A 17,380-nucleotide genomic window follows, 5' to 3' on the forward strand; every position below is an offset into this window, starting at 1 on the left:
TGCAGCCCAGCACACTTGGGCTGGCTACAAAGTCACAGGTCAAGACCCTGCGGCTGTTGGGCCTTGAGAACATGGCTGTAAAGCAGCCCAACCTTACAGTAAGTCAACGGGCCAGGGAAGGGGGGTAGAACCCAGTAGCAGTAGGCTTGCTGGCTTTGGGCAGTGGTGCAAAAGAAGCCAGCTTTCGCTGGCTTCTAGTTAACATGGTACAACCCTAGCTATTGCTGGCTTCTAAAAAGTAGGCCAAATATTGAAAAGCCCAGCAATGGTTGTTGGCTTCAAGAACAGACCAAGGGCATGAAGTCCATGTATCATGGACCCAAGCGCAAGCCTGGTCCAATTTTAGCACAAAGCCCAAAGCGCTACCATGTCGCAGATCCAAGCTTTAAGCTTGGTGCAACACGTTGTTGGCTCGATGGTGCAGCTTATGCTACAAAAATCCCATAATTATTTTTTTTCAACTTTTGCTAGGGTTTGAAAAACCCTAATTGGTTCTAATTTATTTATAGGGAGTTTTAACAAAACACTCCCGGTACTATTCACTTTAACGAAAAATGACATTTTTACTCTTAAAATACACTCCTGGTACTATTCACTTACAACACCTTTTTGTCCTTTTGATTAAAATTCAAAGTTTTCAAGCTCTTTTCATTAGTTTTCCTTTATTTATATGTTTTGACTCACAAATTTCACATAGCAAAAATTGCGTAATGCATGAAACGATATATATCGGCAGGTTAATGTAAATATAGGAGGTTCATACATCATGGGGAATGTTTTCATGCTTCATGGTTGTTTCAAATATCTTACTTTATTTTAAGCATACTTATTTGGCATAAAACAACAAAAGCCTTCGAATTTGTAAAAGACCCTCGGAAAGCTGAAATTGCATCTCCAATGCATTGTATCACGTTCAACAAATAAAAAACTAAATTGAATCAATAGCATGTAGATCAATTTAATAAAATAATAAATTAATCATAAAAAGAATGAATGAAACGTAATACTCCCTGATTGAAGATCAAACTCTCTTTAGCACAGCATCAAGAGTGTGCTGAAAACGTGTTGTAGACATAATTTACTAAACAATTATAGAGGTCAGAAAGAGAAGGGGTGCGGCATAGAGAGAGAAAAGGGAGAGATGCGTAATTGTGAGGTGTGTGTTGTATCACCAAATTGTGCCTTTATTTATAGTAGTGGGGAAGGTTAAATCCTTACCCTAATAGGATTACAACTCTAATAGGATAACATCTAACCCTAGAGAATATTCCAAAATATTCCTAGAGATTTGCACAATCACATTTCTAATCTAATAGGACTGATCTGATAGGATTGCAACAAAATGAAAATTGTAGGAATTGGTGTTTGTCTCTTTTATCTTCTACTTTTACAAGTGATATTACTATTATATGTTAAGCTAAAAAATTCCATAAATTCGAAACGCAATGCCTTGAAGAAATAAATAAGGGAGTTTTAACGAAACACTTTCAGCATTGTTCACTTGTAACGAAAAATGACATTTTTACATTTCCTGATACTATTTACCCACACATTTATTTTGACATTTTCATTAAAACAGAAGTTTTTGATGACTTTTCGTTAGTTTTCCTAATAAATAATTCACTCTTTACTTTTTCCTCCATCAATGACTCTTCTTAATATGTCGGTCATTATTGTCACACAAAAAAAAGAGTAATCATTCATACGTATTTCGTTGGGCTTCTTCTTCTTCACAAAACAAATATTAATCTCCGATCTCCACTACAAGCCAATTGCACTTTATGCTTCAAATTTCTCCTCTCTTTGCAATTAGTATATGATTAGTTTGACCCAAAAGAGTTCATAATAGCAAACCGTATGATTGTATCGAACGGCGGATATGTGAATTTATGATAATTATAATTAATTAAAAAGTTGTGTCAAGTGTCCAATATTAATATATTAAGCAAAAAAGAGTGGTGTATTATAGGTGAATGATGAACACATATTTTGCATACAATTAGTGGGCGATAATAACACTCACATGCCCCATACAATTAGTGGAACATAATAAGGGGAAAAAGCCTACTAGGGTTTATACCCAACAAACAAATTCAATGGATTTTCAGCACAAATAAATAAAATAATTGGAAACATTATTAATTAGAGTATTGCCAAAAATGAATGATGACCCTTCCATCCCCAAGCCAAAACACTTTCACCACCTTTTAAGTAATGTTATACGTACCATATTTATTAACTATATTACTGATTTTGTGAATACCTGCTTTATTTTTTCTTAACAGTAGAAAAAGAATCTTCCTACGTTAGAAGAAGAAAACCACTCAAGACTCAGACCTCAACACTTTCATTCATTAGAGTAATGCTACGTTTGCTACTACATTTACTAATCGTAGTACTAGGTTATTGATCATATATCCCCATGGTGAATGGTACAAGAAAGTTTAGTGAATTGATTGAATTTTAGTGCTTTGCAAGCGTCACATTATTCTTGGTATTTGGCAATGTACCTTTCACCGTTTCCATAAAAGTATCGAAATGATTACTAGAATTTCTAAAGAATCATGTCTGTAGACTCTAATCACTAATTTGGTTTAGTAATGATGAGGAATCCCATTTTTCCTCCATGGTAGGCCGTTCTTTACTAACTAGGACCCCCGCACTTTTGTTCAATAATTGTTTCGAAAAGAGGTATTAATTATCTTCAATTGATAACAAAGTATATATCTAAATCACCACCTAAATGAGGTTAAAAAGAGCCATTAATCATTAGATGTGTCTTAGTTGGTTCATAAAAAGAAAAGGTCAAGTTTACACTTATCTCCAATGCATTAAAATGATTTATTTTATTTTTTTTGGAAAAAGGGATCAGTTGGTGACTTTGCCACAACAATCCACCTTTTCGGAGGCTGGGAATACTCGCCGAGGCATTTCGACCTCCCAGTGGCCACCATCGTGTGATTCACGAGCTCTAAAAATCGAACCCAATAATGCCTTGTGAAATATGGACCTAAAATTTGTCCCTAATCATTAGGTCATCACGTGAAAGTTCATTAAAAATGATTGTTGAAAGTAAACATGCTGGGTGCAAAGGATCAGCAACAAGGTTACAACATTAAAGAGAAAGGAGAAAATTAGTTGTTTTAACCATGTAAATTTTGTCTCCACTTGGAAGAAGTTTCAGGTTCGACTCACTTGGATTCGATAACCCTATATATTTCCGATGAGTCTGATATCTAGTTGTGGCCAACTTAGTGGCAAAGGTATGCCTTTGTACAAGTAAGTGAGAAATAAGAAAAGTCTTTAACTTCGATTTTCTGCTTTTGGGCTCAAGCCTAAGGGTGAAGATGTTAAAAAATAGATGATATTTTCTTTTTCTGCTTTTCCCGTTGAAGACTTTTGAACGATCTGGAGGATTTTGGGATTGTAGGGTATTTCAGTGAAGTTGTTACCCTGTATGGATTTGGCATGGAAAATTGATTTTCACACTCCATTTTCTTCTTCCGTACACCCTTCTCTATTATTAGCCTTTTGAATGAATAAATCAAAGAAAAATAATGGGGTATAAAGTAACAAGCACGCGCATCTGTACAACACATGCACGTGGAAAATTCCTGTTGAAATGTGGACGGGTGCGGAAATCATTTCCTGATGAAACGCGAAATACTGTGATGAGATATTGGCATAGATCACACAAAACAAATGACTGAAAGAAAAGGTAAAACGGGAAACCTTAAGCCTGGATAGCAATTTATATTCCTCGTCGATGAAATTTCAAATCACATGCACACGAGATCTTAAATCTGGTACGAAAACAGATACACAGAAAGCCTTTACTATGGAATCAACTCATTTACACAATGTTGTTAAAGGGGCAACAAATTATGGAAGTAAAAGCCTAGGGTCAAAACTGCTAAAGAATGCGGGGGAAAACCTCGTAAACTCGAAAATCAGGACAAGCAAAGCTAATATACAAAGAATGGTACAAAATGAGGGTGCTACTCTACATTTTTGGGTATATACCTAAGGTTGTTTGGACAATATACAAAGGGTGACTAAGAAAATAATATGTTCCCACCCCATGAATAAGTCACTTCTCGGTCTTCGACCCCTTCACTACCAACACACACAATCAATGCAAACTTGACTTGGAATGGAGGTTTGAAAAAGGATCTTAGAGCGAGTTAGCAACCTATTATTGAGGAACTAAAGCAAGTTGGAGACCTAAAAAGAATTGGAAAGTGTTGCATGAGAAGAGGAAGTTCGAGGAGGACCTCGAGAAGAGTTTGAAGATTCTACAAAGTTCTCGAGGTCGAGTAAAGGCTTTAATCTTCTCTCTACCTCATTGCTCTGTAGGTTTATCTCCTCCAAAACCATAGACAAAGCAGAGTTGCAAGACTCTTCATCCCTGAATGCTAGGGTCCATCTTCCATCAACCAAAGCTTTTGTCTTTGCTTTCCCGTAGGCACCATATCTAGCAGGCTCCACAAACGGTAAAGTGGAGGGACGGATTCGCAAGTGTAACCATCTGGAATGCTTATCATCAGGTTTTGGCTGAAGGCAATAACAAGAAGACATTAGATACATGTAAAACTACAGCTTCCTTGAAAAGTTCGAAATTTAAAAGTAAACGAAATCTTAATTACAAACCTTCAATAGAAAGAATCTGGTACTGCTTACCAATATGAACTGTGAAGAGGAATACCTTCGGAGTAATATACATATTGAACATGGCATACGTTTAAGAAACTATAAAATAAAATAGGAATAAATCTAAACGAAGCACTGATGCTATAAATGACCAACAAATATGTTAAACCAAGGAAGAAAATGGCTAATAGAAAGCACTACAGCTGTGTAACTTACATTGGTACCGGCCAAAGGTGCAACCATACGAACAACTCCATAAGGCTCCTTTAAGGGTAACTCTTCAGCTAAAACAACCCAGCCAGATGCACCCAAAGAGATTGCTAGGAAGGAAAAATGACGTTCTTTACCCCTCTCAAACGCAATTCTACAAGGTACAGCATCAACTGCATATGCCAGCAACAGCGAATTAATCAAGAAATTCTCCATGTTCTAGAAATAAAATAATGGTACAAAGTTGGGCATGGTGGCTGTAACTTGAATTACCAGTTGTATGTGCTAAAAGTTAAAAAAATATATATATTTATGTAGGCATGGATATGTGCAGGATAGAGAACTCACCAAGTCTTAGCTCAGTGCCAAGCTTTGGACCTGCAGCATCTAGGCCAGCACTTTGTGCACGGGAATTTTCAAAAGCATCAGCTGGAGGTTTAATAGGAGGTTTCTCGGGCAAAGTTCTACCAAGTGAGAAAATTTGAAGTTGATGTAGGATTACAAACACCTGAAGTAAGATAAAGATTAGGACCAGAACAAAGTTTCAGGTACCACCGCAAAAGACGAATGTATGACGTGTTTAATGCATTTGTTATATAATTCTATAATTTGGTCCTTTTACTATTTAAGAATTCTAATAGAGTACCAACTACCAACACAAACCTTGACCAATTCACACATCCTTTCACCAGCAGCAAATGATGAATCACTTGTGATACCATCTATCAGAAAAAACAGACGCATTAACTGAAAGCCTACTCAAAACAACCGTGCAGGTTTCAAAATCCTTCAATTCAAAAATCCACAACAGGTCTTCAGTTCTACCTTCAGACAAGAACCTCTGAGATGACAACAGAATACACTTGGGCTCTTTCTGAGGGGAGGAAGCCTCTATTGCTACAAATTTTCGAAAACACATCAGTAAACATTCAAACAACCAATTCATTAGTCATTACAAAACATGACATGAATTACCCCTCTTGCACCGTTTCCATTCATCGCAGAGGACTGTTACAAGAAGATCCGGCCAGACTCCTCTAGTCTCCATTAGAAGAGCACTAGCACAGTTCTTATATGAATCCTGTATGAGAAAAATGGTATAAGTAGACATTGTCATGTTTATTATATATAAAAGTTTTGATATAGATTTTTGAATAAGAATAGGAGATTATTTTTCTTATTAGGACTTGGGTCTATGCATTGTTGTTCTATTCATGTGGAAATCTACATCTATACTCCATGGATGGAACGAGAGATTTGCAAACAGTTTGTCTACGATTGACTTCTCATGCCAGGTCAAATTTCCATAGTGGGAGAAACATTGGCCTACGCCTAAAATGAGGAAAAATTCTATCAATAAATTTTAAAATTTCAAGAAACAAAGGTCCCCCCTTAAGTGGCGCCTCCTAATTCTACAAGGCATGGGAGATGGTACAAAACCACAAATAACAGACCAAAGGATCCCCTTGCCATTAGAGCAATTAAGTCTTACCAGCATAGCATAAACTTTTATAACATTCACAAATATTGCATAAAGAAAGAAAAACCAATGTAGGAACCTGATAAGAAAAAGATTCGTACCACAAAATTGGCTTCACTAGATGGTTATGTTAAACCCAGTTCGAACGATGTGCAACTGTGAAGACAGAAGAGTGCCAAATGTCCTAGTACTTAAATTCATTTCACTAAGAAATGATTTCTACTCAAGCTTGAATCAACCAAATAATATACCAACAGAAGTACCATACATATAATACAAGGCCCTTTGTAGACCTACACAACCGCCACCGGCACAGCAACTTAAAGAGGCAGCTACTAATTATTACCATTAAAAAGCTAAAACATTTTGGGAAAGAGTAAAATATAGTTAGTCCCTGAACTTGGAGCCTAGTTTAGAATTGGTCCATGAGCTAAAAAACCGTTATTTGATCCTTGAATTTGATAAAACGTACAGAACCAGTCCTTTTGATCAACACCGTTAACAACTCCGTCTAAAATCGCCATGTGACACGTACATGAGCTTCACAATAGGGGTATATCAGGAAAAACACCAACCATTTGACGTAGAAAGTTGACGTGGTGCTGCTGCAAATCTGCTCGCGGTGGAGTCGTGGAGCTATAATTGGGTTTCGAGTCCCATGTGCTAAAGAAGAGGTCACATCTTCAAATTTGCACATTATTCAGGGTGCAACTGGATTGGGTTGGGTTGTGTGGTAACCGGAGAGGTGGCTCCAGGTCGGGTCTCAAGGGGGACTTGTGTGTCAGAAGCTTCGGAGTCATCTCCCATCTTAAAATATGCTCACACTTTTATTCCCATGCGGTAATCAAAGAATAAGGAACCTTGCTCATGAGATTCACGATTGCAGATTTTTTATTCGAGGTTTCTGTTTCTTTTTTTTTTTTTTTTCTGAAATTTTCCATGCCGCAGTAGCAAGGGGAGTGCTAGCTAATTTCATGGTTCATGTTGCACCTCCTCCAAATCCCCCTCCATACTGAGGCTGGATTCTTTCCATTTTAGATCAAGAACCAACGCCATTTGATACCATACCATGAAATCAAAGACAATAGTTCAATCTGATACTCTTCCTTATTGTACTTCATTAAGAAAGAAAATAAAACAGCTCATTAATTTTTTTGCTCTCCATCGTTCTCTTTTCTTCTTCAAGATAGCTCCCTATACCCTTATAATGAAGCTCATGTGACGTCACGTGGTGATTTTAGACAGAATTGTTAACAGTGTCAATTAAAAGAACCAGTTCTGCACGTTTTATCAAATTCAAGGACTAAAATTAACGGAATTTTAGTTCAAGAACTGTGGGACCATGATTTTCCAAATTTGGTTCCAACAAGAACCAATTCTAAACTAGGCTCCAAGTTAAGGGAATAATTCTATATTTTACTCTTTTGGGAAAAGAAGAAAAGAAGATAATTCTGTCATACGAAATGAAACTTAGTAAAGAAGATATGATAATGCTATTCTTATATCATTCCATAAGAAATGAAAACTTACATTCAGCATCTTGAGATGATGGCTGTTAAACTCTGCCTTGCTATAAGGAAGTAACTGGCGCAAAAGCCAACCACCATACCATAATGTTTCAGCAGATATATTTGAACGGCAAAAAAGACTGACCAATGCATCAAGCACCTAGGTAGCACACCCAGAAATAAAATTAGGTTGCAAGTTTCAAAACAGGTAAATTGTAGACTGCAATTCAATTGAATAATACAAGGGGAAAATGAAGCTTTGTGTGTACCACTTATTGTATAAATGCATCCACAAATACACTCTTATTGTATAAATTTAAGGATTAAAGAGAACGAATGAAATTATGCACATAACAGCTGGCTCACATCCAAACATCTTAAACTTATGGAACAGTGGTTAACAAGAACAATGTAATCTTTAAATATGAAATCATGACTTTAAACCAGAACAATTTAATATAATTTCAAAACAAGAAATCATGAGTTTAAATCTCTTCGGATACGGCCACACAATCTGTCAAATTTTAGTAGCCTTGACTCTCCAGTGATATAGACAGACCCTCGCATGATATGAAGTGTTAGAATATATAGTAGTAGTTGGCTCACATCCTAACAGCTTAAGCTATTGGAGACAGTGTAAGCGACTATTGACTCTAGCTCTATGTGTCACATAAGGACCTCTCCGACATCACTAAGCCCACATGTGTAAACCAACAAAAGTTGGGTGGATCCAGCTGCAGACTCATAAAATCTTGCGACCATTTATAATTTTGACAGTTGACTACTGTTTGCCAAAAGCTTAAGCAGTTAGGATGTCAGACTAACTATCATTTTATATTCTAACTATGCCTACGTGTCAAAAAACCTAAAAGAATCTCCTAATCAATGGTTAAAGAACACAAGACTGTAATATAGTGAATTAAGTAAAATCTTTGCAAAACAAACCACAAGAAATAGAAGTAAAATTCAAATCAAAATGCCATGCCTGAGGCTAGTTTCCTAAAAGTTCTAAAAGATGCAACCGCCACAAGTCACTGGGGAGTGAGAGTTATTTAACATATAAATGATCTCAAAATAATCATTGGTTTGCATTGAGAGCTTTTTGGTGCTTCATCTTATTTAGTTCACCAAAGTTAACTTTAACTTGGCCTATTTTTTAACCAAGAAGATTCAACAAGGCCAACCATTTGACAGAAACTGTTTTGAAAGTTCAACATTCAATTAAATTCAAATTTTTTACCCCAATTACCTGAAATCTATGTACTCGAGGACTAGCCCTCACTTCCAGAGAAGAACACAACAGTCCAAACTGTTCCTGCAGATTACAAAAAATATAAAGTTAACCAACCAATGAAGGAATTATCATGATAGACAACAACTCACAATGTAAACATACCATAACCTCAAACAAAAAAATTCTAGAACTGGAAACCATTTAACCTTTATAAGCTGTGAATTTGATGAATAACCATAACAATTTAAAACCAAGTGTTACTACATAATGATAGCTCAATTGTTAATTTATGTACCCGCTTTGAAATCTTGGAACCCTTTATATAAAACAAGGCGACTTAAGCTTTATAAAATATATCATACTAGTAAAACATGGCTTTCTGAACTTGTAAAACCTCTGGCAATGACAGTGCACAAAATTTCTCTCTACATAGTAAATATAAAACTTGAAACCTAAGTTCTTTAAACTGCACTGAACAATTGGATAGAAATGAAAACACATTCCTGTACGCAAATACAAATGAGTCACTGACAAAATCCCTAGTACTGAAACATTTTTTTTCTGTTAGATATAGACAGGAAATATATGAGAAAAGGATAGATGAAGGGTGTTGGAAAAATTGTGTATGGTGTTACAGAAAATAAAAAATAAATAGAAAAAGTTTTGGCTTCATTCTTTTGCCTTTATTTCTCCCTTCTCCTTCCCTCCCACCACCTTCTTCACCTCGCTTTTCCCCCACTGTAATTTCCCTCTTCCTAACAAAAAACTAATAACGAAAACAAAAGGTTTCTTTTTCCTCGAAAATAAAACAAAAACTCAAAATGTTATCAAACAAGGAAGATGTGAGTTAGCCCAGTTGGCAAGGGCAACGCATACACCACCTTGCACCCGAGTTCAAATCAAATAGATTTCTTTTTTCCTTGGAAACAAAACAAAAATCAAAAGGTTATTAAACAAGGAAGATGTGAGTTAGCCCAGTTGGCAAGGGCAGTATGTCCACCACCTTGCACCCAAGTTCGAATCCCACTCCCCACAGGTTAGAATAGTATAAATTAGTTTAGACCATCACTCGTCATAACCTTTCCATTTGGTCCCACGAGAGAGAGGGAGGGGGAGACCATGACTACCTTAAGCTTTTGTAGAGAACTATCAAGCTCACTACCACATTCAATACCATCTTTTGACCAGCTATCTTCTGAAGAAAAAAGTTGCTCTTCTCCTGAGACTTCACCAACCAAAGCTTGCTGCAAGAATAAAACAAAAAATGCATTAAATTGCATACTAATCAATACAGTAACATTTTCTTTCGTATAATTTAGATAGTCAGAGTAAAAGCATCAAAACCTCAAAAAGGGAATACATAGATTAAGATACCCAGAAGAATAACCAAACATTGAGGCAGCGCATTGCTCTGGATATGAGTTTTAAAACAAAGTGGTGGTAAAAACCCAGGCCAATATCAAGTAATTCAGAAAGCAACATATGCAGCGTGAATTTTATACGCTCGATTACACAAAACACTTAGACATCCTTTTTAAGGTATCATTTTTTTTCCATGGTTATAACTTTTGTGAGTTAGTAAGGAGATAAATGAAAAGAATTGTAAATGAAAATAAGGAAATTAAGAAATTATTCCTCGATAGTGACCTAATTTCGAATAACTAGAGGAATAATGAGATCTAAGATTCTTGTCTGAATTCCTTGGTTGGAAATGGGACAGCACTGTCGCATATATGGACAAAAAAAAAAATCACTGCTTAATAAAGAAGGCGGCAGAATGGACCTTAGTCGCAAAAGAAGTCTGTACAAAGCAAAAGAAAGGAAAAGAAAATGCACGAGACGTATGACTGCACAAACAATTCCAATACCTCAAGCAAGTCATATTGTAATCTGGGGACATTAATTGGTCCTACCTAAGTCTCCTTTTTATCTTTTGGGGTATATAGTAGTGGAAAACCAAATCAACTGCTGAAGCCAACCATTCAAAACCAAAGTGGCCAGATTAGTTCTGCTTTTGTTGTTTTTATAAAGTTTGACTTGGTGTTTCAACTTCCAAAATTGAATTCTGCTTTGGTTTTCAAAAATTTCAAAAATATGTAATCAAGCTGACTTGAAGGATGCCACTTATAGGTCTACCAAATTACATACAATAATCCCTCTACATTAGCATTCACCTAAGCCAACTAACAGCTGCTTTACCCTTTTAATATGTCATCTACATCATCAAGAGACAAAGATACCAAACATTCTAGTAACTCTCTTGGTCCTAGGAATTTTACTTATATACTCGTATCCCAAGCAGAAAAGTATCACAAAGCAACTTTACAAAGGCATACCAGCAGAAGTTTCTTATGCTGTTTGCGTTGAGGAAGAATTCCAAGAGCATCTAGCATTGATTCATCCAATTCTACAAAGTGGATATTTGGTAAGAAACAGTTAGAAGAAGCATTGTTGCGAATTTGAAAGAGGGGATTTTAGTAAGAAACGATGACAAGAAGCAGATGTGTTAATTTGACAGAAGTATATTCTGGTAAGAAAGTGATAAGAGCCGGTTGCTACGAAATCTGCATATCAGCAATATAACCTTTTGTTTGCAGTAAAGTAGCTAGTACACTCAACGAACCAGCAACTTGTATATCATCCCCACTCGCAATATAAGAAATCAAAGCCTCCCTACACAGATGATCAACATCATGATAAACAATAAACAAGACAGTACAAAGGAAACAAGTGAAAAAGTTAGCCATAAAACACAATTCTGCTCATGACTCATAGAAGTTCAAATATGAAAAAGAACCTAAGAGCTGCGTGTCTATCAAAGAGCCATGACCACTCTTTTTCATGGTTGTATCCTTGAAACTCAAGCTCCATCCTATATTCAAAATGATGAGATGGAGCCCAAGAATGGCACTAGTAGTCTAGTAGAAGCATATAAAAAGGATATTTCTGTAAAAGATTTAGTTAAGACACACAGCTCTAGGTTGGATTGAATGGTCAAAGAAAATTCATGAGAAGATCCCAATAATTTATGAATAAGTATGCATGTAGCAGACCCAAAAGATCTAGGATTAGGCCAATTCATTTGAGTGATGTTACTGAGATTGTTTGACAGAATTACATGTGCACGGATTCAAACTCCAGAGATGATCTAAAGAGTTTTAAGGCTTGATTTCCTTGAACAGTTATCAACAAGAACAGAGCCTTGTTCAAAGTTCTAACTATAATCGAGAGTCACGAACCAAGAGTTCTTAAATAGCCTCTATATCTCAACAAAATTAGTAAACCAAATCAACAATAACATTCTCACTCAGAATTCTATAATTAACTGCGCAATCAAAACTCTGATGTCAGCTGTAATCAATGTTATTACGTTACCTCAAAGACAAATGAAAATCACAATAATCATATTCTCTTTGGGGAGAGCTTGACAAGTTTGGCATGTCATCTCTTAATATTCCAACACCTTCCTTGGTATTACTGCCTGGTGGTTGGCTTTCATGTGCAAAACCATGGAAAGGCGTACAGCCATTTGGTTTAGCTCCAGACTTTGGAAAGAAAGAATCCAACGGAAAGAAAAGAGCAGCACAAATGGTATTTGCCAAATCCTTGATTTTCACTATGTGCAGGATGCAACAAACCAAGTACAAAGACGTGGCAGCACCAATTTGTATCCCCTGAATTTACAGGCTACCAAAGGTTAAATAAGAGCATGTTGCATTCTTATAATTATGGAATAAGAAAAATGGGTATGTATCCATACTTCCACAGCTCTTATTGTAAGTGAAGGAAGAAGCAGCGGGAATATCAAAAGCTTCAAGATGTTATCTGTAATTAACCTCCCAACATCAGGAATTCCTGCAGAAATAACATCGCTAAAATAGTAGAGATTGTCCTCGATCTCATCAACAGCAGCAGAAATTAATGCGGTTGTGTCTGCAGACTCTGCACCCGGATTTCTGTTTCATCATTCCAATAAAACTTTTCAGAGAAAATAAATGCATTCTTCTAAAGTAAAATCAAAATATAATTATGACTCTTACTTCATAGAGTCTGAAACCAAGGCATTTAGATTGATGCACTGCTTTCGGAAAAATGTAACTAGGTTTGAAAAATAATCTGCATGAGGAGCACTGGTGACATATCTGTTGACACTTTCATCTCCCACTGAAAAATCACATCAAACTTTCATGTATCAAAATAAGTTGCACAAAACAAATTTTAAATCTGAGAGAGGGAGAGAGAGGACAGGGGGGAATGAAGCTTTTTAAGCAGAGAGGGAAAAACTGAAACTCACCATGATAAACATTAAGTGTCAAAGCCCGTATGGCAGTGCGGACCATGCTCTCCTCATGAAAGGCAAAACGTATTGCCTCAACATAGAGTGGAAATGAAACCACTTCATCCTAAAAGGAGATACATGCATGGCTATCATTTATGAAACTAGAAAATATAGAGATTAACTAATGGATGTATACTTTACATGCAAAATTTGTAAGTCATTGCCGACAGGCAAGCAATATAAATTTGAGGCGTGATGGGTAAATAGCCCTCCATTCCTCATACTACATCTCCCTTGTACATGAATGTATTTTGTAAAAGTTGAGGCCATTCGAAAGGATCTATCCAATATTGATGTGTAGTTTTTCATCCTTTGTAATGAAATTTACTACCTAGAGCTACCTTTTTTTTTTTTTTTTTTTTTGAGAAGACCACCTAGAGTTACTTATAACGTCAGAAAATGACAACCTATATATGGTTGATAGACAAGTTATTAGGTATCTTGGGTAATAATAAATTAGGAATCTTGCATTCAAGTCATTAGGTATCTTGGGTAATTTTTCTTCATAATAATGAATAATAAGCCATGTACTTCATATTAATAAATAAACAATAAAAAGAAAGAATCATTACTTACATTTTGAGTCTTTACAAGCAGAGAAATTGTATTCCTGTCTAGCTTCCCACTTATTGCTCTTCGCGGACCATACAGTGGAATCAAACAACATAACCAACCAAACATGTCAGAAAGGTACTGTTTGAAGATAAGTTGTAAGGATATGCGGTAACCGTAAGCATCAATTACCAAAAGAACAACAAAGAGACCAAAAACAAACCTTAAGAAGGATATGTAGTACGACAGTAGCTCTTCATTTTGGAAGTCAAATGAAAACGTTATCAAGTAGTTCATATGTTCATTACTGAACATGTAGTCTGCAAAGAAAGTTGATTGATCAAGGCACCAAATCTATCAGCACGCCATCACCAACTGGAGCAACTAGAGAAACTGAAAATTATCTGGTTCTTTCTTCAAATGCAACTTACATATAGCGTGTTCATTTTTTAGGTTCTGGATCATAATGCTGATTGTCTGTAGCAACTGAAGTGACACAGTCATAGTTCTGCTAACCTTCAATATACGTACAAACTCTCCCATGACTTGCTTCTCCATGAAAAATCTACAAAATTGACAGAGCATTATGAAACGCTAGCAATATGATATGTACATCCAGCAACACTAAGCATTGAGAAATCTTACTCAAAAAAGGTGGAGTCATGCTGGTCTCCATACGTTATTAACTCCGCAATGGATCTCAGCGCCTCAATAACGAAATCCTTTAAACAGACTACATGTTGGTACATTGAGGAAAAAATTCTAATAACATAATTCAGCTGAAAGAGGAAGAAAATGGACTCCGGTTACCTTGTTTACTTCATTCACAATTTGAACTTTTATTAGCTGATCAGTTAAATACCTGCTCAATTAAAACAAATGTATATAGAAAATATATACCACCAAAACACCAATAGAGGTTCAAGATTGGAAACACATCGAAAGGAAAAAATGTGATTGAAAATAAGGATCTATTTGACGAGAGACTAAAGAAATAGGATCTTAGGATATTAGGTACTATGTATTAGAAAAGCACAAGTACTTTAACCAGAAACATACAAGCAGATTCTTATAGATTATGAAACAGAGTCTTTGATAATACAAGTAAAGGTTAATAATTATATAGCATATACTTGGTTATGGTCATATTTCTACTAATTCATATTCAAATTTTTCAAGATCTGGCATGACTGTAGCTTGTTTCAAACCTATAACTATACCAAACGAATTCCTTAAATGAGATCTTGATTCACGGGACATAGATCAAACATGGAAGATTGAGATACTCATTTAAGAGTACACTGATGGCTTACAGTTACTTGATAACAAAAGTTTTTACTAAAACACAGTGTCATGTATTGCAGAACCTAAGGAGGTCTCGTATTTAGTGTTTATGTAATTTTGTTTAAATTTGCATCTGAAACTATACTCTGTGTGTGTGTGTGTGTGTGTGCACAGAGAGGGGCCTGCGCCCCTCCTCGTCATGCTACACCAGTGATAAAAAATCATCCTACAATTAATAAGAAGTGAACATGAACATCAAAACAAGAAGATAAAATCTTTACTCAGTTCCAGCTTATGCATTTGATTTCAAGGTCTAGTAAGTTAATTGTAGGCCATTCGTAAATCATCATGAACCGCTTCCAAATCAAGATTCACCTTCACCAGGCTAGTCATGGAGCAAGCAGTATTCTTCATTATCGATTATTTACAACTTAAAAATGTAGAATAGTATACGACTTGGATTTTAACTAGCTTTCCACCTTATCTTTACAGGCTCCAGTGGAGACCCTGAGGGTTAAAAATGCCTGCTCTCCTACCCTAGATGAATTAGTTGTGGCAAGAGCGGCTAGTTCACTAGCTGATAGAGATGAAGATTCAACTATGTTTTCCAAAGAACATTCAAGCAGGTGCAGCATGCCATTTACACAAACCCTGTATCACGGTATGCTTCCCCTATCTCTCAAGTACAAAGTGTGTGTGAAGATAAAACTCCTTTCACTAATGCCAAGCTGGAAACCGCTCGTAATTTTCAATTCAAACATTCGGTATCATTCGGTAATTGTCAATTCAAACACTCGGTATCAATTCAAACATTCGGTATCCAAGTTTCCGGCAACCAAGAACAGCACCGCTTTAAACTCAACTCACTCACTGAACTATAAACCAAAACGATTGGATACCAGCAATGTTAGGTTCTGTCGACACTAATTCTAAACTGAATTTTCTACTTCCCTATTTTCCAACCACTTTTCTCATAACAATAAACCAAAAGGAATCGCCTTTGCACCACATTAACTCTGAGAGTCCAAATTCAAATTCAAATTTCAAATTTTCAGTCACAACACAATCAAATTAATCAAACCAAACACGCAGCAGACCCTTAATTACCTTAATTAACCATAAACACCAACTAAATAATCCCCAAAACCAACAAAAAAATTAAAATTAGAGATAAACCGAGCTCGAAATCAATGACAAACCTGAGCTCGTCTAAGGAGAAGCGATCCCTGGACTTCCAAAACGAAAACCACATGATTTGAATTCTTAATCGTTTTTCCCTGCGGAATTTATCAGATTAGAGCGAGCTCACTGTTGGAATTCATGGCGGTAGGGATTTCTAAGATCGAAGACGAACGGAATGGTTTTATAGAACATCGAGTTGCAGAGCAAAGCAGCTTCGGAGGAGGGAAGAGAGAGAGAGAGAGAGAGATGTGTTTGTTTCTGATCGGGAGAAGGAAAGCATGAAACAGAAATTTTGCCAGAAAGGCCTGCGGAGCTGGCGGCAACACTGGGTCGCCGGGTTCTGGACCGGGTCTAAATTTTTTTCTGGGCATGCCTATGGGTTCATTTGCTTGGTTCTTTAAAGGCAGGGTTTGGGCCGGTTGACATCTTTTTTTTTTCGGCCGAGCCTCGGGAATTTTGTGATTTGGATCCTTCTACATGACTGTATTAAATATAAAATTTTTGTTAAGAGATATTCGTTGCTTTACCCCTTAAATTTGTAAATTTTCTTCTGAACTTTTATTTTCGAATTTTCTCCTCAACTACCCCTCTTAACTTTTGCAATTAGACAAATCTTCCATGTTGTTAGATTTTCGGATTTCCATCCAGCATTTTGTTATCTTTGTCATGTGTTGTCCACATGAGAGATTTCCAAAAGTAAATGACTTATTTTCTCCCTCACTAACATCCATCCACGTTCCCTCCCTTTCATCTGTTTGAAATTAATTACTAGTGAGGAGCGCAATGACTTCTTTATCCTCAGAAGTTTCTCACGAGAAACACTTGACAAAGATGAATAGAATATTGGATGAATTAAAAGTTCATGAGAAAAATTGACAGTCTTGCAAGCTCATGGGGCAATTAGTAAGTAGCTCATGTTATATTATCTCTTGACACTCAAG

The 17,380-nt window shown here is 36.3% G+C and overlaps 1 protein-coding gene across 2 annotated transcripts; it reads right to left on the reverse strand.

The window, feature by feature from the left end:
- Positions 1-3,377: 3,377 nt before the first annotated feature.
- LOC137737135 (protein TRANSPARENT TESTA 9-like) lies at positions 3,378-16,798 on the reverse strand. Of its 2 annotated transcripts, XM_068476523.1 has the most exons (22): positions 16,457-16,798; positions 14,784-14,835; positions 14,619-14,695; positions 14,405-14,538; positions 14,197-14,293; positions 13,998-14,055; positions 13,377-13,485; positions 13,123-13,246; positions 12,843-13,038; positions 12,458-12,756; positions 11,667-11,755; positions 11,419-11,489; positions 10,210-10,326; positions 9,098-9,163; positions 7,871-8,008; positions 5,836-5,941; positions 5,686-5,757; positions 5,524-5,582; positions 5,209-5,368; positions 4,867-5,033; positions 4,275-4,554; positions 3,378-3,803 (listed from the first exon to the last, which is right to left on the reverse strand). In XM_068476523.1, exons 1-22 carry the CDS (start codon positions 16,507-16,509, stop codon positions 3,775-3,777), a joined length of 2,553 nt encoding a protein of 850 aa, XP_068332624.1. In that variant the 5' UTR covers positions 16,510-16,798; the 3' UTR covers positions 3,378-3,774. The 2 variants fall into 2 exon arrangements, with proteins under 2 accessions (XP_068332624.1, XP_068332623.1); XM_068476522.1 differs by lacking the exon at positions 3,378-3,803 and having other exon boundaries at positions 3,821-4,554; positions 16,457-16,795.
- Between the last annotated feature and the right edge of the window lie 582 nt (positions 16,799-17,380).

Source organism: Pyrus communis, chromosome 6 (assembly GCF_963583255.1).
Source record: "Pyrus communis chromosome 6, drPyrComm1.1, whole genome shotgun sequence".
Lineage (NCBI taxonomy): Eukaryota > Viridiplantae > Streptophyta > Magnoliopsida > Rosales > Rosaceae > Pyrus > Pyrus communis.